At 42.0% G+C, this 18,853-nt stretch overlaps 2 protein-coding genes across 5 annotated transcripts; one reads left to right on the top strand and one right to left on the bottom strand.

The window, feature by feature from the left end:
* The first annotated feature begins 210 nt into the window (after positions 1 to 210).
* Positions 211 to 6,282, top strand: zbtb14 (zinc finger and BTB domain containing 14). The gene is made up of 10 exons (XM_067485602.1): positions 211 to 1,150; positions 1,507 to 1,695; positions 2,416 to 2,586; positions 3,469 to 3,564; positions 3,645 to 3,788; positions 3,875 to 4,119; positions 4,276 to 4,361; positions 4,466 to 4,605; positions 4,717 to 4,812; positions 5,565 to 6,282. The coding sequence occupies exons 2-10, from the start codon at positions 1,507 to 1,509 to the stop codon at positions 5,697 to 5,699; spliced, it is 1,302 nt and encodes a 433-aa protein (XP_067341703.1). The 5' UTR covers positions 211 to 1,150; the 3' UTR covers positions 5,700 to 6,282.
* A 538-nt stretch (positions 6,283 to 6,820) lies between these two features.
* arhgap28 (Rho GTPase activating protein 28) lies at positions 6,821 to 18,849 on the bottom strand. Of its 4 annotated transcripts, none has more exons than XM_067485563.1 (15): positions 17,082 to 18,849; positions 13,887 to 14,056; positions 13,602 to 13,819; positions 12,473 to 12,584; positions 11,154 to 11,419; positions 10,525 to 10,687; positions 10,212 to 10,303; positions 9,350 to 9,427; positions 8,960 to 9,113; positions 8,398 to 8,480; positions 7,925 to 8,140; positions 7,731 to 7,847; positions 7,524 to 7,651; positions 7,321 to 7,358; positions 6,821 to 7,236 (listed from the first exon to the last, which is right to left on the bottom strand). In XM_067485563.1, the coding sequence occupies exons 2-15, from the start codon at positions 14,053 to 14,055 to the stop codon at positions 7,154 to 7,156; spliced, it is 1,917 nt and encodes a 638-aa protein (XP_067341664.1). In that variant the 5' UTR covers position 14,056; positions 17,082 to 18,849; the 3' UTR covers positions 6,821 to 7,153. The 4 variants fall into 4 exon arrangements, with proteins under 4 accessions (XP_067341664.1, XP_067341666.1, XP_067341662.1 ...); XM_067485565.1 differs by lacking the exon at positions 17,082 to 18,849 and adding an exon at positions 14,151 to 17,026 and having other exon boundaries at positions 7,517 to 7,651; XM_067485561.1 differs by lacking the exon at positions 17,082 to 18,849 and adding an exon at positions 14,151 to 17,023.
* Between the last annotated feature and the right edge of the window lie 4 nt (positions 18,850 to 18,853).

Genomic DNA, 18,853 nt, shown 5'->3' with positions numbered 1-18,853 from the left:
GCGTGCTGGCGCAAAGCGCGGCCTTCGCTCGGTGCTCGTCCTCATCATCATCATCATCATCAACAACAACAACAACCCGACAAAGTGTTTCCCGGCTCTCGGATACATTCAGACGTACGCACTCTCAGCGGTCCCAAGTGACGGTAAGAGCCCGCTCCCCCTGTCCCCCCGTTCTCCTCATCCTCAGCTCCGGCTCCGGTTCTATGGGGATGTCTGCGCGCTCTCGAGTCGTTCATGGCTCCGTCCCGCTCGTGTCGCCGAGGCCGCGGCGCCGCCGCATCTCGCGTGCCTGTGTGTCGGTCCCGCTGACGGCGAAGCGGCTGGTGGCGGTGTCGGTCAGAAGGTTTGCGGGAGAGAGTGTGTGAGCGAACGGTAACCGAAGAAGCGCCATTTTGTGTTCTAGCGGAGCTGCAGGCCAGAGTGTCCGCCATTTAACAAAAATACAGAGTGTCACCACAGAAACACCGACTTCTATTTAACACTGTAATTTAAACTTAACGGTGACCACACAGCATCGGTCACCTGTCAGGGAACACCTGGACAAGTCACCGGGAAGCCGCTTTATCCTCCGGTTCGTCCGGTACTTTTTGTTCTGATATCACGTTAGCTCCCTCACTGTCCTGCGGGCTAACGTTACTGTACCCTGCCAAGGTACAGCCTCTCTTAACGTTACACTGACTAACAGCCCGGTAAACCGTTATCCTTCCGCCAACACTTAAATCAGTTTAAAACGAATCCACTCCGTTAGCGGAGCGTTATTGTCAGAAGCTGTCAGTCCCTTAGCTTAGCATGCTTCAGTCCGGTTTAAGTGACCTGCGTACAAACGGGAACCGGTCTTCCTTATAGCTCCGCGTCCAGGTTCACACCTGTACTGTTGACGTTAATAGATAAAACCGGTGTGTTTAAATAAATGCCAGATGCAAGGCCAGTACTAACAGCTAACCTGTTTCTGTCCGTCCCTTCCGTTCACTTAAAAGCATCAAGGAACATGCACACTCGCCAGGCGCGTGTCCGCGGTGAAAGAGGAACATGAACTACTGGAAGTAGGGTGGGGTGGGGGGTAGAGGGTCTGCCAGGAGCTTCTGAGCAAGGCACCGAGGTCCTGCGGCTCAACTGATCATTATCCATAAACCTGTCTGTGTCTCTTCAGGTGAGGAGGGACACAGGTGATTTAACCTGTACCTGCATTAAATAACCAAACCTAGGTCATGTGGAGAGAAAAAACAGGGCAGCAGTCAATTGGTAATTTTTTAAAACCAGTTTTTTTTAAAAAAAATACTAGAATTAATTGTTTATATTTATTCATCATTGCTTCAGTAAAGTGTCACACCAGTTACCCATAAATCAATACCAACAAAAACGCACAGAAGAATAAACAGAATCAGAGAAATGAAAGATCATTATGATCTTTTTGTAACAGGCATGCTTGTTGATCAGGGTGAACTGAGCCTTTAATCAATTGTTAATTGTCTGATGTTATCTTACCTGAGTCTTTACTGTGTGCAGATGGCGGAGACAGTGAAGTACGTGGACGATGAACATAAGAGCATCTTCCTGAAGCTGCTGAACGAGCAGCGGCTGGAGGGCGAACACTGCGACATTGCTGTGGTGGTCGAAGATGTTAAATTCCGAGCCCACCGCTGTGTGCTCGCAGCCTGTTCCAACTACTTCAAAAAACTCTTTAAAAAGCACGAGGTACTCTCAGAATACTTATTGTAAACACAATTTTTTACAATTTCACAACTTTATGGCTCAAAATGAGGTGGAGCTTGTACCATCCTGACTCTATGTAAAACAACAAATATCCAAGCAGGACAACTTTAGTCATGGTGCGGATCCACTAACTGTAGTTTTCTGTCCAGGTCTCGTTCAACCTGCATTTCCCAATGTTAAGTAGAAGAAAGAAACTGTAAAAAACATTTGTGGAAGACATCTCATGTTAACTCGTGTCACATTATGCCAGGATTATTATGAAACTAGAACAAAATAATAGTTTTAATAACAGGCCGGCTGGTACAAATAAAAGGACTTCTGCTAAATGGATTGAGATGTAAATCCCATCAAATAAAAGCTGAAATTCTAAAATTTGATCTTCAATTTTTAACCTGTATATGGTCACCCATGGAGAAAACGTCAGGGCATTAGGGGACTGGGGACATTGGGGAAATTCATGTTATGGATATGGATGCGCAGATGCAGAAAGTACGATAGTTTGGGGCTAGCCTTAATTGCAAATGTCTTTATTGTACAGCAAAACCAAATCACTTAGCCTTGCTGTTCAATACTCTAGAAGGAAACTGTAATTTAAAGCTCAATGTATCTATACCTATCCATGTGTGAAATATGAATTACACATAAAACTATATGTCTGTACTGTGGTAGCACTGTAAATGGTGTATATGTGTACTTTTGCAGGTGGACAACTCGTCTGTGATTGAGATTGACTTCATTCGCTCAGACATCTTCGAGGAGGTGTTGAACTACATGTACACAGCAAAAATCTCTGTGAAGAAGAAAGACGTCAACCTCATGATGTCATCAGGACAGATTCTTGGGATCCGCTTTCTCGACAAGCTCTGCTCACAGGTAACCACATCACACAGATGATAACAGAAAAGAGAATGAGCTATGCTCTCAGGTAACCACAGTATGTAACACAGTTGGTAAAAGGTAAGAGTTCCTATTTGACAGGGATGTCCCAATACCGCTTTTTGCCAGACTGAGTACAAGCACTTACATTTGACAAGGTACTGATACAGAGTACTAATACAACTACTTAATTGTTGTGCTTCTACTTGACTTGCTGGACAGTAAAATCCTCATTAATCAACTGCAAAGTTAAGCTGTTGAGAGACACTAGCCAAAACAGCTGGTCAATAAAATAGTGGGGGGACACCTGAAGACTAGATAAGACATTCAGAGACCAGACGGCTTGTACTTAAACACTGTTTCAGCCAACTGTCACAGTTTTCTTTTTTTATGACTATTTGGAAATAGCAAACATCTTATGACTGTTCAGTTCTGACGTAGAAGATCGTGCAAATCCCACAAGAACTGATGTTCTTGCATATTATTCTACCAAAACAAGTATGGTGGCCAGTGGCATTTTTAAACAGTTTGGAAGACGTTTGATAACAACAAAAAGAAAAAAGTTAAACAAATAACAGATCCTGGGTGGAGTGGATTATAGCTAAAAAAAAAATAAAAACCATAAGAATCATTGTTACCAACTAGATCTTAATACATTAGCAGAGCAGTGCTTGAAGTCGACTTTACTTTTGTCTCTAATATACCACTGAACAACAGACTGTTTCATCTCCACCTACCTGCTCAGCCAGGGTAAGGTTAATGTAGTATCTGAGAGGTTTTCTGAGTAAGACTATGCAAAGGCACTGTTTGACCCAATACTGGACACGTATCAGTATCAGGACATCCTTAGTATTTGACAGTGCATTTGTGGCCCTTCAGAAACGGGACGTGTCATCGGAGGACAAGGAGAAGTTTCCCTACGACATTGTGAAAATGGCGTTACCACCCGAGGCTCAGCTGGCTGCTGACTCTGAGGTACAGTCGATCAATGTCTAATCAAGAAGTCTTTGGTTAACCATCAGTTTATGGTTTCTATGACGGCTGTGTGTGTCCAGGTACTTGGGGAGCACGATGGCACACCTACCGCAGATGACCTTGTAGATGGATCAGCCAATCAGGAGCTAGATAAATCTCCCAGTGCAGCGCTGCGTGTCCAGGAAGCGATCCTTAAAGAACTGACTAATGAGGATGTCCACAAAGTATGCGCTCACCTCAGGTGACCTCACCTGTCGGTCCTCTCCAGGTAATGTCACTAGTCTTCCTCTTATCTGTTTGTCCTTGCCAGGTGAGCTGTTACGATCAGGATGTTGTGACAGAGATGGAGACAGAGCCTAAAGAGCTGGGGGCGGAGCATCATGCAACACAGACGTTGACATTTGCAGACAGTATGGGGGAGGTGAAGGACGAGCAGCCGCCTGGTTGGTCGACAGCAACGACCGACATGAAATTTGAATACCTGCTCTACGGACACAGAGACCAGCTCGCCTGCCAGGTTTGTGGCAAGACTTTCCTGGACGAGAGCAGGCTCAGGTACGTGCCCTAATCCTGGACCACCCTGAACATCGCACATTGATGAAAGTTGATTAAACTAACACACAAACTCCTGACACATCTGCCTGAAAAAAGTTTACTCTATATCACATCTTAACAGCACATCTGGTCCTTACACCTGTTCTTTGTCTGCAGGAAGCATGAGAAACTGCATTCGGCCGAGCGCCCGTTTGCCTGTGAGATCTGCACCAAAGCTTTCACGACACATGCTCACCTGAAAGGTAAAACACACATGTATTCATCATTAGATACACGTTTACTCAATTAGTGTTGCTTGGTGCTGTGTGTTTTACTCTTTGCCATGGCCCCCAACTGTGTCTTCCAGAGCACCTGAAAATCCATACGGGCTTCAAACCATACAGGTGTGACGTTTGTGGGAAATCATTTATTCGAGCTCCGGACCTGAAAAAGCATGAACGAGTTCACAGCAACGAGCGGCCATTTGCCTGCCAGATGTGTGACAAGGTCACCTTTTTTTCTCTTGCCCTGTCTGACCTGTCTGTCTCTCACCTGCTTGTCTCTCCCTAGGCATTTAAACATTTTGTATGTCTGTCTCTTACCGGTTTCTTTTACCAGGCATTTAAACACAAGTCTCACCTGAAGGACCATGAGCGGAGACACAGAGGAGAGAAACCATTCGTCTGTTCATCCTGCACCAAGGCCTTTGCCAAGGTATTACCGTTGCTTTTAGTACAACTGCTGATACTATAATCGGTGATACAAGAAGCAAATATAAAAGTTTAAATACCAATTTAAAAAAAATGAATTCTGTACTTGATTTGGAGCCAATGCAAGGTTGAAGCAACAGGGATTTGTTATATTTGTGTGTACGTTTTAAAAGGTGAGATGCTGCATTATGAACTAGCGGAAGGTGCATTAGAGACAATTATCTGATTAACATATAATCAATTTCAGTAGTCCAGCCTTAAACTAATAAAAACATAGACAGCTTTGTCCAGATTACTAAGAGAGAAACTGCCGTCCGATCCTTGATGCGGACCCCCCTCCACCTTGAACTCCTGTGTCACACCTACAGCACACCTCACCGGGGTCTTACAGCTTTCATACCTGTCCTGCACCACTCTCACATCCTTCTCTGCCAATCCAGACTTCCTCATACAATACCACAGCTCCTTTCTCGGCACAATGTCAACACAGGATGTAGTCCAACTAAGTATTTCTCCCTCCGCTCTTATATGTAACCCTCAGTTCCTTCCTCTTCTGGAACAAAGTGTTCACTACAGCTAGGGATGCTGTTAAAATAGGTTGCAGGCATCGGTAACCATATGCCGGGTAGCGTTGCTTGATTGAGTAACCACCAACAATTCAGCGGGTCCCCACATACTGAATTTGGCAGTACTACAGGCCAAGTTTTTGTGGTATGTGCACTTGTGTTGAGTTCAGTGTCTGTCTGTTTTTTTCAGGCATCGGATCTGAAACGTCATGAGAACAACATGCACAGTGAGAGGAAGCAGCTGAACCCACTGCAGAGTGACACGGACGCTCTACAGGCTGCGGCCATGGCTGCTGAAGAGCAACATCTGGACTCCATCAGCTGATCCTAACAGCTGGAAGAGCAACATCTGGACCCCTCGGCCTCTCCTAACAGGTGGAAGAGCAACATCTGGACTCCATTGGCTGTTCCTAACAGCCAGCAAGAGAAATATATGGTCTTCATCGGCTTCTCCTAACAGCCAAAGGAGCAACAACTGGGCTCCTCTACTCTGAATTAGAGACACTTTATTTGTCTATATCTGCTTTACTTTTAATGCAGACTTTTAAGTGACGTTCTGTTTTTGTGAAACAAGTGAATGAACCGACATGAACACAAACTGACAACCTCAGCGATCACATGATAAACTTGATAAACATGTTAAACATGGACCACATCTTCCTGCTTCTCTGGCCTCACTTATGATTTGTCTTTTTTTAATGTTTTTCAGGCTGAACCAAACTCCTTACAGAAAAATTTGGTTATTGTACTGTACATAAACCTGATCTGTTCAGTTTAATGAGCAGAGCAGCTGGGTTTTAACCCACGTCTGTATTATTTCATCCTTGGTAAACTACAGGAGCCCACTGTGGAAACTGACTCTCAGGGTTCTTTCTGAGAATTAAATAAATCTGTTTAATGACACACTTCCAACCGGACATGTTTTCACATCAGTTCGTGTACTGTGTTTTATCATTTGTTCCCTGCTTTTGTCCACATGTTTTTATTTTTAAAGGGCCCCTTCACCAATTTTCAACCTGCTTTCTATGGCTTGTTTAGGCTGTAAATGTACATTAATGCCTTTAACCTTCCCTTAGACTTCCCTATATTAAAATATTTCTCTTCTTTTAGGTGAAAGACTATTCGAGATGACATCACCCAGAGGAGTTTTTCATTCTTAGGAGTTCAAATGATATCATCATCAGTTCTGGAAAAGCAGGTTGACCATGGTTACAAACGCCGTAGTATGAGTAAAACGATGACATAATCTGAACTGAATGTTCCTCCAAGTGATGTAATCTGGAGGCATTTTTCAGCCAGAAGGGAAGTTTAATGGTATATATTTACATGTACTACCCAAACTACAACCAAAAAAGCAAGTTCAAACTCAGTGCAAATTTTAATATTAATAGCATGCGCTGAAGTAAATTGAAACTAGACACAAACTATGATCACCAGGAGACAAACCGATGTGCAGGATTTCTTTTTAATAAGCAGCGTTTTGCATTAACATTAAACTAAAGTGGATACAAACCAGCACAGACAGATGATCAGATCTGTCCTCAATTAAATAATAGTTTACAAAATACAGAAGACAGAAAAAAAGTCTGTATAAAACTTGGTGAATCAAGGCCAGACTGAAGGGAGGTGATGTCACCTCTAAGCTGATGGGTCCCATTTTACAAGTGAGACAGAAGAATGGTGGTTAGACACATGAGGCTAGAGGAGACACCTGGGCAAAAATGGTTGGTGTGACATTTCATCAGGACTTGTAAGACAATGGAGTTGGTGGGGAACCTTTCAGGGTTTGATCAACCAGTCACAGTGAGGATTAACTCTGTAAACTTCCAACAGGACACAGTCTGGATGGAGACGCCGCTCAGCTGAGGGACAGAAAGGCAGGTATTAATGTCTTCAACTTTTCTTATAATATGATTTGCAGTTTATATTCTGATTATTGGACTCACTGATGTTTCCTCCGACTTCATACAGTCGTGGAACCGGACTGATGGCCAGACAGAAAGGGAGACAGAACATAATATGACAATTTATGACAATTCTTTTAATTTTGCATATTGTGATGAAACCACGTGTCCAGACTGTTTTAAAACCAGGTCCAGGTCAGAGACTGACAAAGCACTTGTCTTTGTGGGTCATTCTTACGTGCTACCTGTTCTCACACTGGAAATGGGCAGTGACATCTCTGGCTCTCATCTGTGCGTCAAGTTGTATTGCCATGGAGACCTTTGTGTGCAAGGGGGCGTGGACCCTTATCACACCTTCACAAAGGTCGGTGACCTGTACACAGACATACACATGTCGGATCTCACATGGTTTCTGGTCTGGACCTCAACTGATTCTGGTTCCATGATCTCACCTGATTCCTGTCATTCTTCCTCCTTGGCCATCGCCTGTTGGATCTTGTCAGGCCAAACTGTCTCTGTTTGGACACCTGATTAAATTGTCTCACTTGAGAAAGCAGGAAGTTGGGCACCTGCCATAGACAACATGAACTGATGTCAAATACAACAGGAAGTAATGTCACAGAAAGATGAAAGTGAAGTCACTCACAGTCCACAGCAGATCCTGGTGTGTGATCATGAGCTGGACCAGATGAGCCCCACCCACGGCCTCCTCCATCTGTTCCTGTTGCCAGGTAACAGAGTGCTTGCTGCCATTGGGATGGTAGGCAAACAGGTTGGGCGCCATCACCATGGAGACATTCCACAGAGACATTCGGTTGTGGTCCTGATGAGAGACCACCTTCCTCAGGAATACCAGCAGTGCCTGTAACCAAAGAGGTACATACTGGTTTTATTTAAGGTGGAAAATAGAATTATAAAAAATAGGTGTAATCAAGGAAAAGTTACAAAAACTTAAGGTCAACGTAATATTCAATTTAGTTTTGGATGGAAAGGTATATGAAAGATGTTTTTTGTAGTTTGTAGCCTATGCACAGGTGTGACCCATAGGCGGGTACAGGTTTGTCAGGCGGAGAAAGAAATGCTCTCATTTATTTGCTGTTATGAGACGGTGGAATTTACTCTGAGTGTGTTTCTGTGGGACTCGGGAAGCAGCAGGGACAGAAGCTGCAAAGCCTGGACCTGGTGAACCACAGATGGGATCCCTGAAAAGATAAGGTGATTTGTGAGGACATTGCTACACTAGGAAGACATTTCTAAGGCCCAATCCCAAATCACAGTTTACACCCCTACCCCTCGTTTTTAAGTGCTCCCTCATTTTGAAGTTTCCCTTTAAAACAGTCCTATTGGGTTAATGGTTAAAAAAATCTTGTGGGACAACAAGTAAGGACCACTATACAACATCAACAAAATGGGCAATCTTGTTTTCTGAGGAGTCCCCGGTAAAACCATAGACACTGACGTTTTTTCACAACCCTCAGTTTTGACTCTGCCTCTGAAAACCCTACATTGAAGATCCACATAGTCCAACTGTTCGACCAGCTTCTCCCTACCCTTCCCTGCTGAAAGGAATCAGGAAACACCTACACTACACATAAACATACAAAACCAAGGGTTTGGGCCAAGGATAATTGGGACTGGGCCTAACAGTGAGGACATTTTTACACCAACATGTCTTTAGTACCCAGCACAGCGCGGTAGGTGTACAGGTGAGTGTGCGTCAGCAGAGGTGTTGGCAGCTCTCTGATGAAAAGCTTTAGCAAACCTGCAGCGTCCACCTGTCTCACTGAAGACCAGTCGAAGCTTCCACCACACCTGTCTAGTTCTCTACGCAGGTACTACAGACAGACAGACCGACAGATGTACTTAAAAATACAACCAGTTATTTTAATGAGTTGCAGAGACATTTTGGTGTGTTTGCTTGCATTACTAACATGTGGGGACATACTAGTAGTTGCTGCATTGTGGGGACGCCATGTCCCCGAAATGCAAATCATTAAAATGTTTGGTGGTAAAGCCCTTGATGAGTATGCAAGACATGAGAGCTAGTCAGTAAAGAAAACTGGACTGTCACCTTGAGTCTAGCAGCAGATCCTGGTACTCTGAGGATCCCTTCAGTCTGCAGACCGGTCTGCTCTAAAATACACAACAACTGGACACAGACGGGTCAAGTTACTGCGCGTTCTTTTAACCTGGTCCAATACAACAACAACAACCAATAATAAAGCAGTTGGGGAGAGTCTTGTTTCTGATTGAAACTGGAGCAAAGTCAGCACACAACAACAACCTGCATGTCCAACAACCAGCTGAAAAATTAGCTTATAATTAGCATTTAATTTAGTTGCATGCCTGCACAGAGACAATAGTTTTAAGTAAAGCAATGTAACATTGTTTAATTAGTTTTTGTGCTTTTAGCAGACCAGCGGTAGGTAAAAAAAAAACCTGAATGAGAGACGACTTTGTCACAGAAACCAGATAGCTGCCCTGATGTAAATTTTCTTATAGCCGCTGAACCAATCTAAATTAAACTTAATTTAAGTTGATGCACACATGCTCAAAGGAATGTTCAGCTGTTAGCATTTTAGCCCAGCACAGATATAACTTCAGATATCAGCTGTGGAATTTGTCTGCAGATAGTTTAATTCAGAGTGTAGATTCATTACAAAAACTGGGGTGGAACTGTGAGAGTCCAGGTAAATAAAGAAATCACAGTAAAATTGGCCTGGAAGTCACGTGGTATTTTTAGAATGGGAATGTGTAAAGTTTCCCTGATCCTATTTTAAATGTTTATTTTAAAGGCAGAGTTGTCTTCAAATTTAGTGTACAGTCAACACAATAACTGAAACCCAGAACATTTCTTTAACTGATTGTTTTACATTATTGCTTCTACTGAAGGATCTGAAGAGACAGACAGAAAAGAAAGACTGCTTTTTCACCTTCTGAAATACAACGGGAACTTTTATTTCTGGAAACTTCTTCCTGTCGTTCTCCAACAGTGAGTCTAGAGGAACACTGAACATGCCGCTTTCTGAGACGCACACATGAGACAAAAATGCATCAAATGTTTTGGTAAAGCTTTAATTTCTTCAAAATTTCATGAGCAGAACATGAATTTAAAATTACATGGACACTGCAGACAATGTCTGATCTTTGTCTCAACAGACTGATTCATTCTGAGGATAAAAACATATAGCTGACTCCACTGGTCAGTCTGATTCCTTCAAAGCATGTTGTTAAAATGAAACGTACCTCGGGTCCTGTGACGTGGGGGGCGGGTGTGTTTGGTTTGGATACCCAGAGTGAGCAGGAAGGTGGTGACCTCGATGTGGGAGATGAAGCCAAGCTGGGTAAGGTCACTTGATGACAGGTCATCTATGCAAGTGAGACCCTGAGAGGGGGGGGCAGGCAGGAACTGCACACAAATAGGACATTGTGCATTTTAGAACACTTAAAAACCCAATTGCCCTTCTTCACTTTCACTGAGTTCTAAATCAGTGAAATGTAAAGACAGACATGAAACATGTTGGAATGAGTGTGTCCTTGTCCCTGTCAACCCATCAGGAATAAACCTTCATAATGCTACTTAGAAATCAGAGAAAAAGACACTTCTTAAAACTGCAGAACTTGCCTGACAATCTTGATGTTTTTAAGCTTTCCTCAGGATTATGGTCATCTGTGCATCCATGGATACGCAGGAGACAGGAGCTGCTAACTGCTAATTTGGCTATTTAAGGTTAAAGTTTAAATTGGTACAGGCCAAAGGTACATAGGTACTGAGTTGTAGTTTACAGTTAAAGAATCCATGTCAACATTATGGTTCAACTTCCTCCCCCAAAGCATTATGGGAGCAGTAGTTAAAATAAAAAGTTCAAACTCACCTCCACGTCGCTGTTGTTGTCTCCATGGAAACACAAGCAGTCCCAACAAACCCCACCCTGTTTGTGCTCAGCCACACCCTCTGAGTATGGACAGTCTCGTATCAGCCAATCAGCTCGTCTTGCTCTGGCGACAGGTGGCAATTGAGGGGAAGGGATGAGCGCTAGGGAGGGTGTGTTTGTAGGAGAGTGTGCTGGGGAGTGTGTTGGGGGTGATGGTTGTTCAGGTACTTGATCCTCCAAAAAAGATGTGGGAAGAGTTGGTCGTGCTGAAAACACAAACACAAGGAGCTGCTTATTTACACACTCAGCAGAAGTCATGTCTTATGTGATCTACCAGACCAAGAGAACCTTCAAAACAACTGCCAGAACCTGCTGAGGGTCTCTTCATACTGTGGGCCTCACAGGGCTGCTCCATTATGAAAAAAGATCACAATAAAGGTTTTTCCTTTAATATGGTAATAACAGTTATTTGACTCGATTACTTGTGGAGTTTTAAACATCATAATTCCTTAAACTTTGTTATACGTATTCTTACTGGAGAATTTTCTTGAGCCTTAAATCAGTTCAACAGAAAAACTAAAATTATAGCCCATGTGAGACTGCAGGAGTCTTTTGTGTTTTGTTGGTTTCTCTGAGGCACCTGTTGATTTAAATTTAATCTTAGATGCCAAGACAGCCTTTACAAACAGGTGAAACTGAAATGAACTCTGTAACCTCTAAAAAGTCCTCAGCTAAAACATTTACAGAGTCCAGCTCAACCTCCAGAACTAATCAATTTTTCCAGTGTGTTAGTGTCAGTTACTATTATGTTGCTGCCCAGTAGACCTCAGCGTAGAAGATGACAATGCCCACCACAGACACTCATAAACATCTGTATCCGGGCCCACAGAGTTTGTGGGACAAAGCCTGTTGTGCTCCCTCCTCACATGATCTGCTGAGATTTTGTAGGAGTCCAAAATTGTGGTCGGGTCTTGTTGGCTTGAGTCGGAAACACCTCTTTGTAGCCATGTCACGGTGAAACAAATCAGACTATGGTTACAAAAGATTTTCTTCATCCTCACAGGAGTTATCAGCTTGTCCATCATGCTTTCCAGTGACCTCTGATTAAATCAAAGGGCAATTACAACCACTTCAGTGGCTCCTAGATCCAGATAAAAATAAGCCCCCATACCACATTCAGGACAACTGCCATATCATTGGTGGCTTCTAGATCTCCTAAAGGACTCTCAGAAACACATTGATAGCCCTTCTAACCATCTAAAGAAGTTTAGTGCCAACTAATAAACCACTGTTCCACTGTTAAGAAACTCAGCTGTTACCTCTGTTAGTGTTTCGGCGGATGGTTTTGGTGGTGGAATGGTATCGACTTGGTGCTGACTCAGCGTAGTGAGAGGGAGGGGAGTGGCAGCTGTCTGCTGAGTCATTGTGAGTCTGAAACAACAGAAAATGCTCATTTATAGGAATTTAATTAGAAAGTGTTTTGGAATAGCTTGAAATTTCTTTATTTAAATAGTTTCTTCCTTGTGCACTTTCATTGTTCAAATAATTAAAGTTTTAATGTACGTCTAAAACTTTATAAAGAAATAATGTATTGTAAACTTACACATTTAAATGGAAATATGAACTTTATTCTAAAACTATAATTTTATCTAAAAATATTAGGTGTTTAAAAATATTATGACTGCTTACATATAGCCAAAAATATTTTCTCAGGAAGTCTTCTAAAAATACAACCTAAATATTATTTGCTTACAAATGTAGGGCAACTGTGGTAGAACGGATGTCCTCCATACCCGCAGTTGTTGGTTAAATCCCCGGCCCCTTCGTTCACATGTCGAAATGTCCTTGAACAAGACACTGAACCCCAACCCGGTGAGTGTTGGCCAGCTGCATAGCAGCTCCCCCATTGATGTGAGTGTGTGTGTGATTGTTAGTGTGAATGGGTGAATAAGAAGCAGTGTAAAGTGCTTTGAGTGGCAATGGGTAGAAAAGTGCAGAACATTTAATCTTGAACTAATCTGATTTTAATAAATATTAAATCAAATCTCTAAGTTGAAATATTATAAATTGTCTAAAATTATCAACCCTTTAAATTTGAGGACTGGGTTAATAAAAAACATTTCCTAAAATCACAACTCCCAGCTAGAAAGTCCAACGTTGGAATCCCTGGCTGGCTGCTGCCTCTCTGTGTGGAGTATGCATGTTCTCCCTGTGCTTGCGTGGGTTTCCTCCAGGTTTTAGATGTTATATGGTTTTATATCCCGCCTCTGTGCTGGACCTGCTGTTTAAGTTATTGCTCTTTGATGTCTGTTGTATTGTGTTTTCATTATTAAAGGAGTGTTGCACTTTTATCTTAAATGTCAGTACAAATAAACATCCTTGAGACATTTTTTTATTTCAGTACATGTACCTAGTTTTACTGAAAATACGAATCCTGCTGTTACTCACCTGTGTGAAGATGTCACGGACGTCTCTAATTGGCTGCCTGTTTCTCTTCCTTAGCGTCTCATTGTAGTTGTCCAGCCTTCTCTTCACCGTGGCAACTTGTTGGCGGGTCAATGTGGACAGGAGCGCTTCAGCTGGCGGCAGCTTCTCCTCCTCTGACAAACCCATCACCAGGGAGGATAACCCTGCCTTCATCAGCCATGTCTCCTCCAGCTCCATATCTAAAAGTAAACAGAGACAAATAGACACAGGAAGACGGCGTGTCTCTCTGCTGGAATTGTGACTTACCATCCATGCTCTTCCTTTCATCTTCTTCAGCATCTTCTTCCTCTCCCTCCTTCTCCTCCTCAATGCTCTGTACTTCCCTCCAGTAGGTTTCCATGGCAACACGTGGGGAGTCCGAGGTGTGAGGAGGTTGAGGTGGGGAGGAGGTGGTGGTAGAAGAAGACGACAACATCCTTTAGGGACAGAGTAAAGACATTGTTATTGTACATTGAAATAGCATGCATGCAGCAGCATGGTGGTGGAATGTTTAGCACTGCTCCTTCACACCTACAACATCCCCTGTTCGTGCTACTCCCCGTGTTTATGTGGGTTTCCTCCATTTTCCTTCCACAGTCCAATAACATGCTTGTCAGGTTAATTGGTGACTCTAAAATGTCTGTAGATGTGAATTTGAGTGTGAATAGTTTGTCTGTCTTTGTGTGTCTCTCTGTGTTGGCCCTGAGACAGACTGGAGACCTGTTCAGGGTGGACCCTGCCTCTCACCAAATGACAGTTGGGACTCCAGCCCCACCACGACAGGACAAGTGGATGCAAACTTAACCCAACATAATAATGATGAAAATTTAACTAATAACAATGTATTTTATCATCATATGTAACAAAAATGGTCAGTGGGTGCATAAAAATGTAAAAAATTAACATCAGCACAAAAATCTACACCCCCCTTGATAAATTAATGAAAGATTAAGTTTACATTTACATTTACATTTAGTCATTTAGCAGACGCTTTTATCCAAAGCGACTTACAAGGGAGGTACAAGGCAAGCAAAAATCTAAGTCAAGGAGAAAACATCAAAGCAAAGTCCTATCAGAAAAGTGTTCACGAGATGCAAGTGCAAAAAAGAGCAGAAAGGATTTTTTTTTTAAAGACATTTAAATGCAAAGGAAGATGTGGAAGAGTTCTGTTTTCAGCAGTTTTTTGAATACTGGGAGAGAGTCAGCTGAGCGTGCAGAGTTTGGTAGGTCGTTCCACCATCGTGGGATCATTGCGCTAAAAAGTTTTGCTTGGTGTCTTCTGTGCGGTACTGGGACCACCAGACGTCATTTGTTAGCAGACCGCAGCGGGTGGGAAGGATTGTAGACTTGAATGAGTGAGTTGAGGTAAGCGGGAGCTGTCGAGTTAACCAGCTTGTGAGCAAGAGACAGGGCTTTGAACCTGATGCGAGCAGCTACAGGAAGCCAGTGTAGAGATCTAAAAAGTGGTGTGACAAGGGTCTTTTCTGCCTGATTAAAAATGAGGCGAGCTGCTGCATTTTGGATCATCTGCAAGGGTTTTATTGTGGATACCGGTAACCCCATGAATAAAGCGTTGCAGTAATCAAGACGAGAAGTTTAATTTATGATAAAAGAACATTTGTAACTTTAATGTATAAATATTATGTTAATTACATTTTTTAACTGTTATTGTTATTGTTATTGTATTGTTATTTCAAAATAAAGGCATACAAAGATTTGCACCCAACTGGAAGGGTCAAAGGTCACCGTTGGTAAAAGTGGAGGAGATTTTAAAACCATTTGGTGTGCTTAACCTAGAATGATACATCAGCATTTACTAGTCCATAATATAAAAAAATGATGATTTGAATTCTTTTACTTATAAGGTTTAGTTAAAATGTGTTTGATACTTGACTTTTTTTTCAATAGCCAGACTTTTCTGGCTCTTTCATTTACTCTAACATTAAAGTTAAGTTTCAGAGAAATGGTTTGAATATTGCTGAATATAGTTTGGCCCACTATGTTCACAAATTTTCAGAGAAAAACAAGTCTGAGAAGCTCAGACACCATCACAGTGAATCACTTCGTACATTAAAGTGAGCCGGACACTGAACAGAATTAAACATCTGTTTAAAGGATTATTAAAGGTGAGTTGTTTCACAGTGTTCCGAATTTGTGGTTGTTGGAGGCAAAGCTGAGCTCAGATCAAACATTGATGATGTGTGTGAGAGGAAGTCAGCTTCTTCCAGCCTCTCTTGATCACTTTGTGATGGTGGGGGGACCTCGGTCTAATGGTTTTGGTTCCCGGGGGATGACAGAGTGGGGCGTGCAGGCTAACGTTAGCTGCTACTCTGGGTCCATTAGGAGGAAATGGAATCTGTTGGGGAATCGAAGATAAGTGTTTTCATTCTCTGACTGAAATCTGATCTGGTTATTCCTTCTGCACCAAGACGTTAGACGGCTTGAACACATGCAATTGTGCTCAGCAACAACATGCTAATAAACACAATAATGACTAAATGTAGTCATAGATGGTTTGTTTACTCCATATTCAGTCTTGAACCGCTCTGAATAAAACCAACAGGATGGATTAAGACAAGACTTTTTCTGAAACAGATCCAGACTGGATCTGTGTTTTATAAGCCATGCTGACTATCAGCTCTGGATCTGACACACAATGGGCAAAATCTTTTTCTTGCTGCACTGGCTTTACACCTTTGTTTGTCCAAATGTGTCTGCTTTTATATCTGACTAAAGTTCATTAACCGAAGACCAGTTTCTATGCAGAACAGTCTAGAGTGCTTCACTGAGTCCACTGAGCCAGAACAGGAACCACTCTGTATCCAGACCAGATCTGATTAAAGCAGCAATGATGAGCTGATTGATATATTGAACAGCATATGTTTCAGCATCAGCATGTTTTTGATTTGAAGACGTCAAGAAAAACAAGTAGATAAATAATTTAATAACATTAAACTCAGGTTCATCAATAAAAGATCATCTTTGGTTTAAGACCCAAACCTGTCAAGATGATCTGGATTGTTTCATCACAGTGGTATATGTTATCTGGGTCTGTGCTAGATCAGTTATCTCACATGGTCTGGTTTAAACTCACATTTGTTCCTATTCTGAGCAGTTCAATGGACATAAATCCAGTTTCTATTACTCTGATCTGGATTGGTTTTCCAAATTGATTTCTTAGAATCAAATTTGGTGTTTTCTTTAGACTTTTAAATCTGGTCTGGATCTGATTTGAATCAGGTCCAGATCTGATCAAGATCCATAAAACACAGCGGACTGTGACACTCCTGACTCTGAACCATAAGCAGTTTCTGATCAGTCCTGGTCTGACTGGTCTGCTATCTGTTTCCATCTGTCTGTAATCTGTGTCCTCATCTGCAGCTTCAGTAAGTTCAGTGATCAGTCATCGATCGATGATCAATCACTGATCAATAAAGACATTTAGGGCAGAAACAAACTTACCTCCGCACAGTCCGGCTGCTGATCCTCTATGAGAGGAGACACGAGGGGAGGAGGGAGGGCGGAGAGGGCTCACACAGTGAGGGGGAGGAGGGGTAAGTCTCCCATTTATAGCAGCTCAGACTGGTGGATGGCGGGGGGTTCAGCTGTTTAGGATTATTTTATCTTCAGTGTCAGAAGTATTCTGATCATTTACTCAAGTGTAAAAGCTCAAAAAGTGTTTAGTGTAATTAATGTGTCACAGTGATGTGTCACAAGGTAAAGGTTGAGCCGATTTAACCACAGTAATGTGGTTAAATGCTATATGTGTGCTAAGAGTACTACTACAAAGTACTACTGTCGTGTCTGTGGAGTCTCAGACATGACTGTTACCTAAAATAGAATAAAAATATATTTTTAGTTTTTAAATAACCTATAACGCAAATAACCTATGTTTTACCAGAATAACTTAAAAATCTCTTTTTTAAAAGTAAACGTGTTTTAGTAAAAAGACATTACCATGTCACAACTTTAAGGGTCATTCTGAACACTCTGTCGCTGCACGGCCACTATACAAAGCAACATGTGATACTCTGTGTACAGGGGTGGTACAAGTACACAAACTCAGTACTCAAGTAAAAGTGCAGAAATTGGCCTAAAAACCTTCTCCACTACAAGTACTACTTCAAATCTTATACTCAAGTAAATGTACTAAGAAATTATTAACATATTATCTAAACAACGGTACAACGGTAAAAGTACTCCACTAAGAAAACAATGTATTCAGTGATCCAAGATGGTGGAACGAGATACCAAACTCTGCACGCTCAGCAAACTCTTTCCCAATATTCAAAATACTGCTGAAAACAGAACTTCCACACCTTCCTTATGCACTTAAATCTATTATTTTAAAAAACTTTAAACTTTAAAAAAGTTCTTTCTAGCAATTGAATCTCATGAAATGTAAACACTTTAATGATAGGACTTTGATTTAATGATAGGACTTCTCCTTGACTTGGATCTTTGCTGCGTTGTACCTGACTTGTTAGTCGCTTTCGATATAAGCGTCTGCAAAATGACAAAATGTGGTTTGGACATGTTCAGAGAAGAGTCTGTGAATATATTGGTAGAAGGATGCTGAAGTTGGAGCTGCCAGGCAGGATGTATAGAAGAAGACCAAAGAGGAGATTTATGGATGTTGTGAGAGAGGACATGAAGCTAGTTGGTGTGAGAGAAGAGGATTCAGAGGACAGGGTTAGATCGAGGCACAGGATTCGCTGTGGTGACAAAATAAAAAGAAAATGACTAAATGTAAATGTAACGTAAACAATACTCATTATGGTAATTATGGTAAAACATGTACAGCAGTTAGTAAGAACTGTTGGTAATGGTGGGTAATGGTAATGGAGACAAGAGGAGAAGAGGGAGACCAAGGTGGAGGTTAATTGACAACTTGAAAGAGGACATGTGAGAGGTTGGAGTGACATGCAGACTCAGAGGACAAAGTGAGGTGGAAACAGATGATCTGCTGTGGTGACCCCTGAACAGAGGAAGTAGGTGGATCTGATTTAACACTTTATGTTGTGATATAATATTAGTTCATAATATTTTACAAAAAAACAGCAGGTGTATTATGTTAATAGATTATGGTATTAATGTTGTGGCTGATTGATGGATTCGCTGTGTGAAGGCTTTGACGCAGGGAACTTCACTGTAGTACTACAGTAAAAGTAATTATTTACGGGATTCACGTTGTAGTGACGTCAAAGACAAAAATACGTGTGTACCCCCCCCCC

The sequence above is a fragment of the Channa argus genome, chromosome 19 (assembly GCF_033026475.1).
Source record: "Channa argus isolate prfri chromosome 19, Channa argus male v1.0, whole genome shotgun sequence".
NCBI classification, from domain to species: Eukaryota; Metazoa; Chordata; class Actinopteri; order Anabantiformes; family Channidae; genus Channa; species Channa argus.
Note: the sequence above shows the minus strand (reverse complement) of the source record. Positions and strands in the feature narration are given on the sequence as shown.

Bases quoted from the DNA above. Each gene is read 5' to 3' on its own strand.
- zbtb14 (XM_067485602.1), top strand. From the start codon at position 1,507: ATGGCGGAGACAGTGAAGTACGTGGACGATGAACATAAGAGCATCTTC. The intron at 2,587-3,468 runs GTAACCACATCA...GTGGCCCTTCAG, and splicing joins TCGACAAGCTCTGCTCACAG to AAACGGGACGTGTCATCGGA. The intron at 4,120-4,275 runs GTACGTGCCCTA...CTTTGTCTGCAG, and splicing joins CTGGACGAGAGCAGGCTCAG to GAAGCATGAGAAACTGCATT.
- arhgap28 (XM_067485561.1), bottom strand. From the start codon at position 14,227: ATGTTATTGGACTGTGGAAGGAAAATGGAGGAAACCCACATAAACACG. The intron at 10,688-11,153 runs GTGAGTTTGAAC...ATTTGTGTGCAG, and splicing joins ACAACAACAGCGACGTGGAG to TTCCTGCCTGCCCCCCCCTC. The intron at 8,141-8,397 runs GTAAATTCCACC...CTTTGGTTACAG, and splicing joins CCCACAGAAACACACTCAGA to GCACTGCTGGTATTCCTGAG.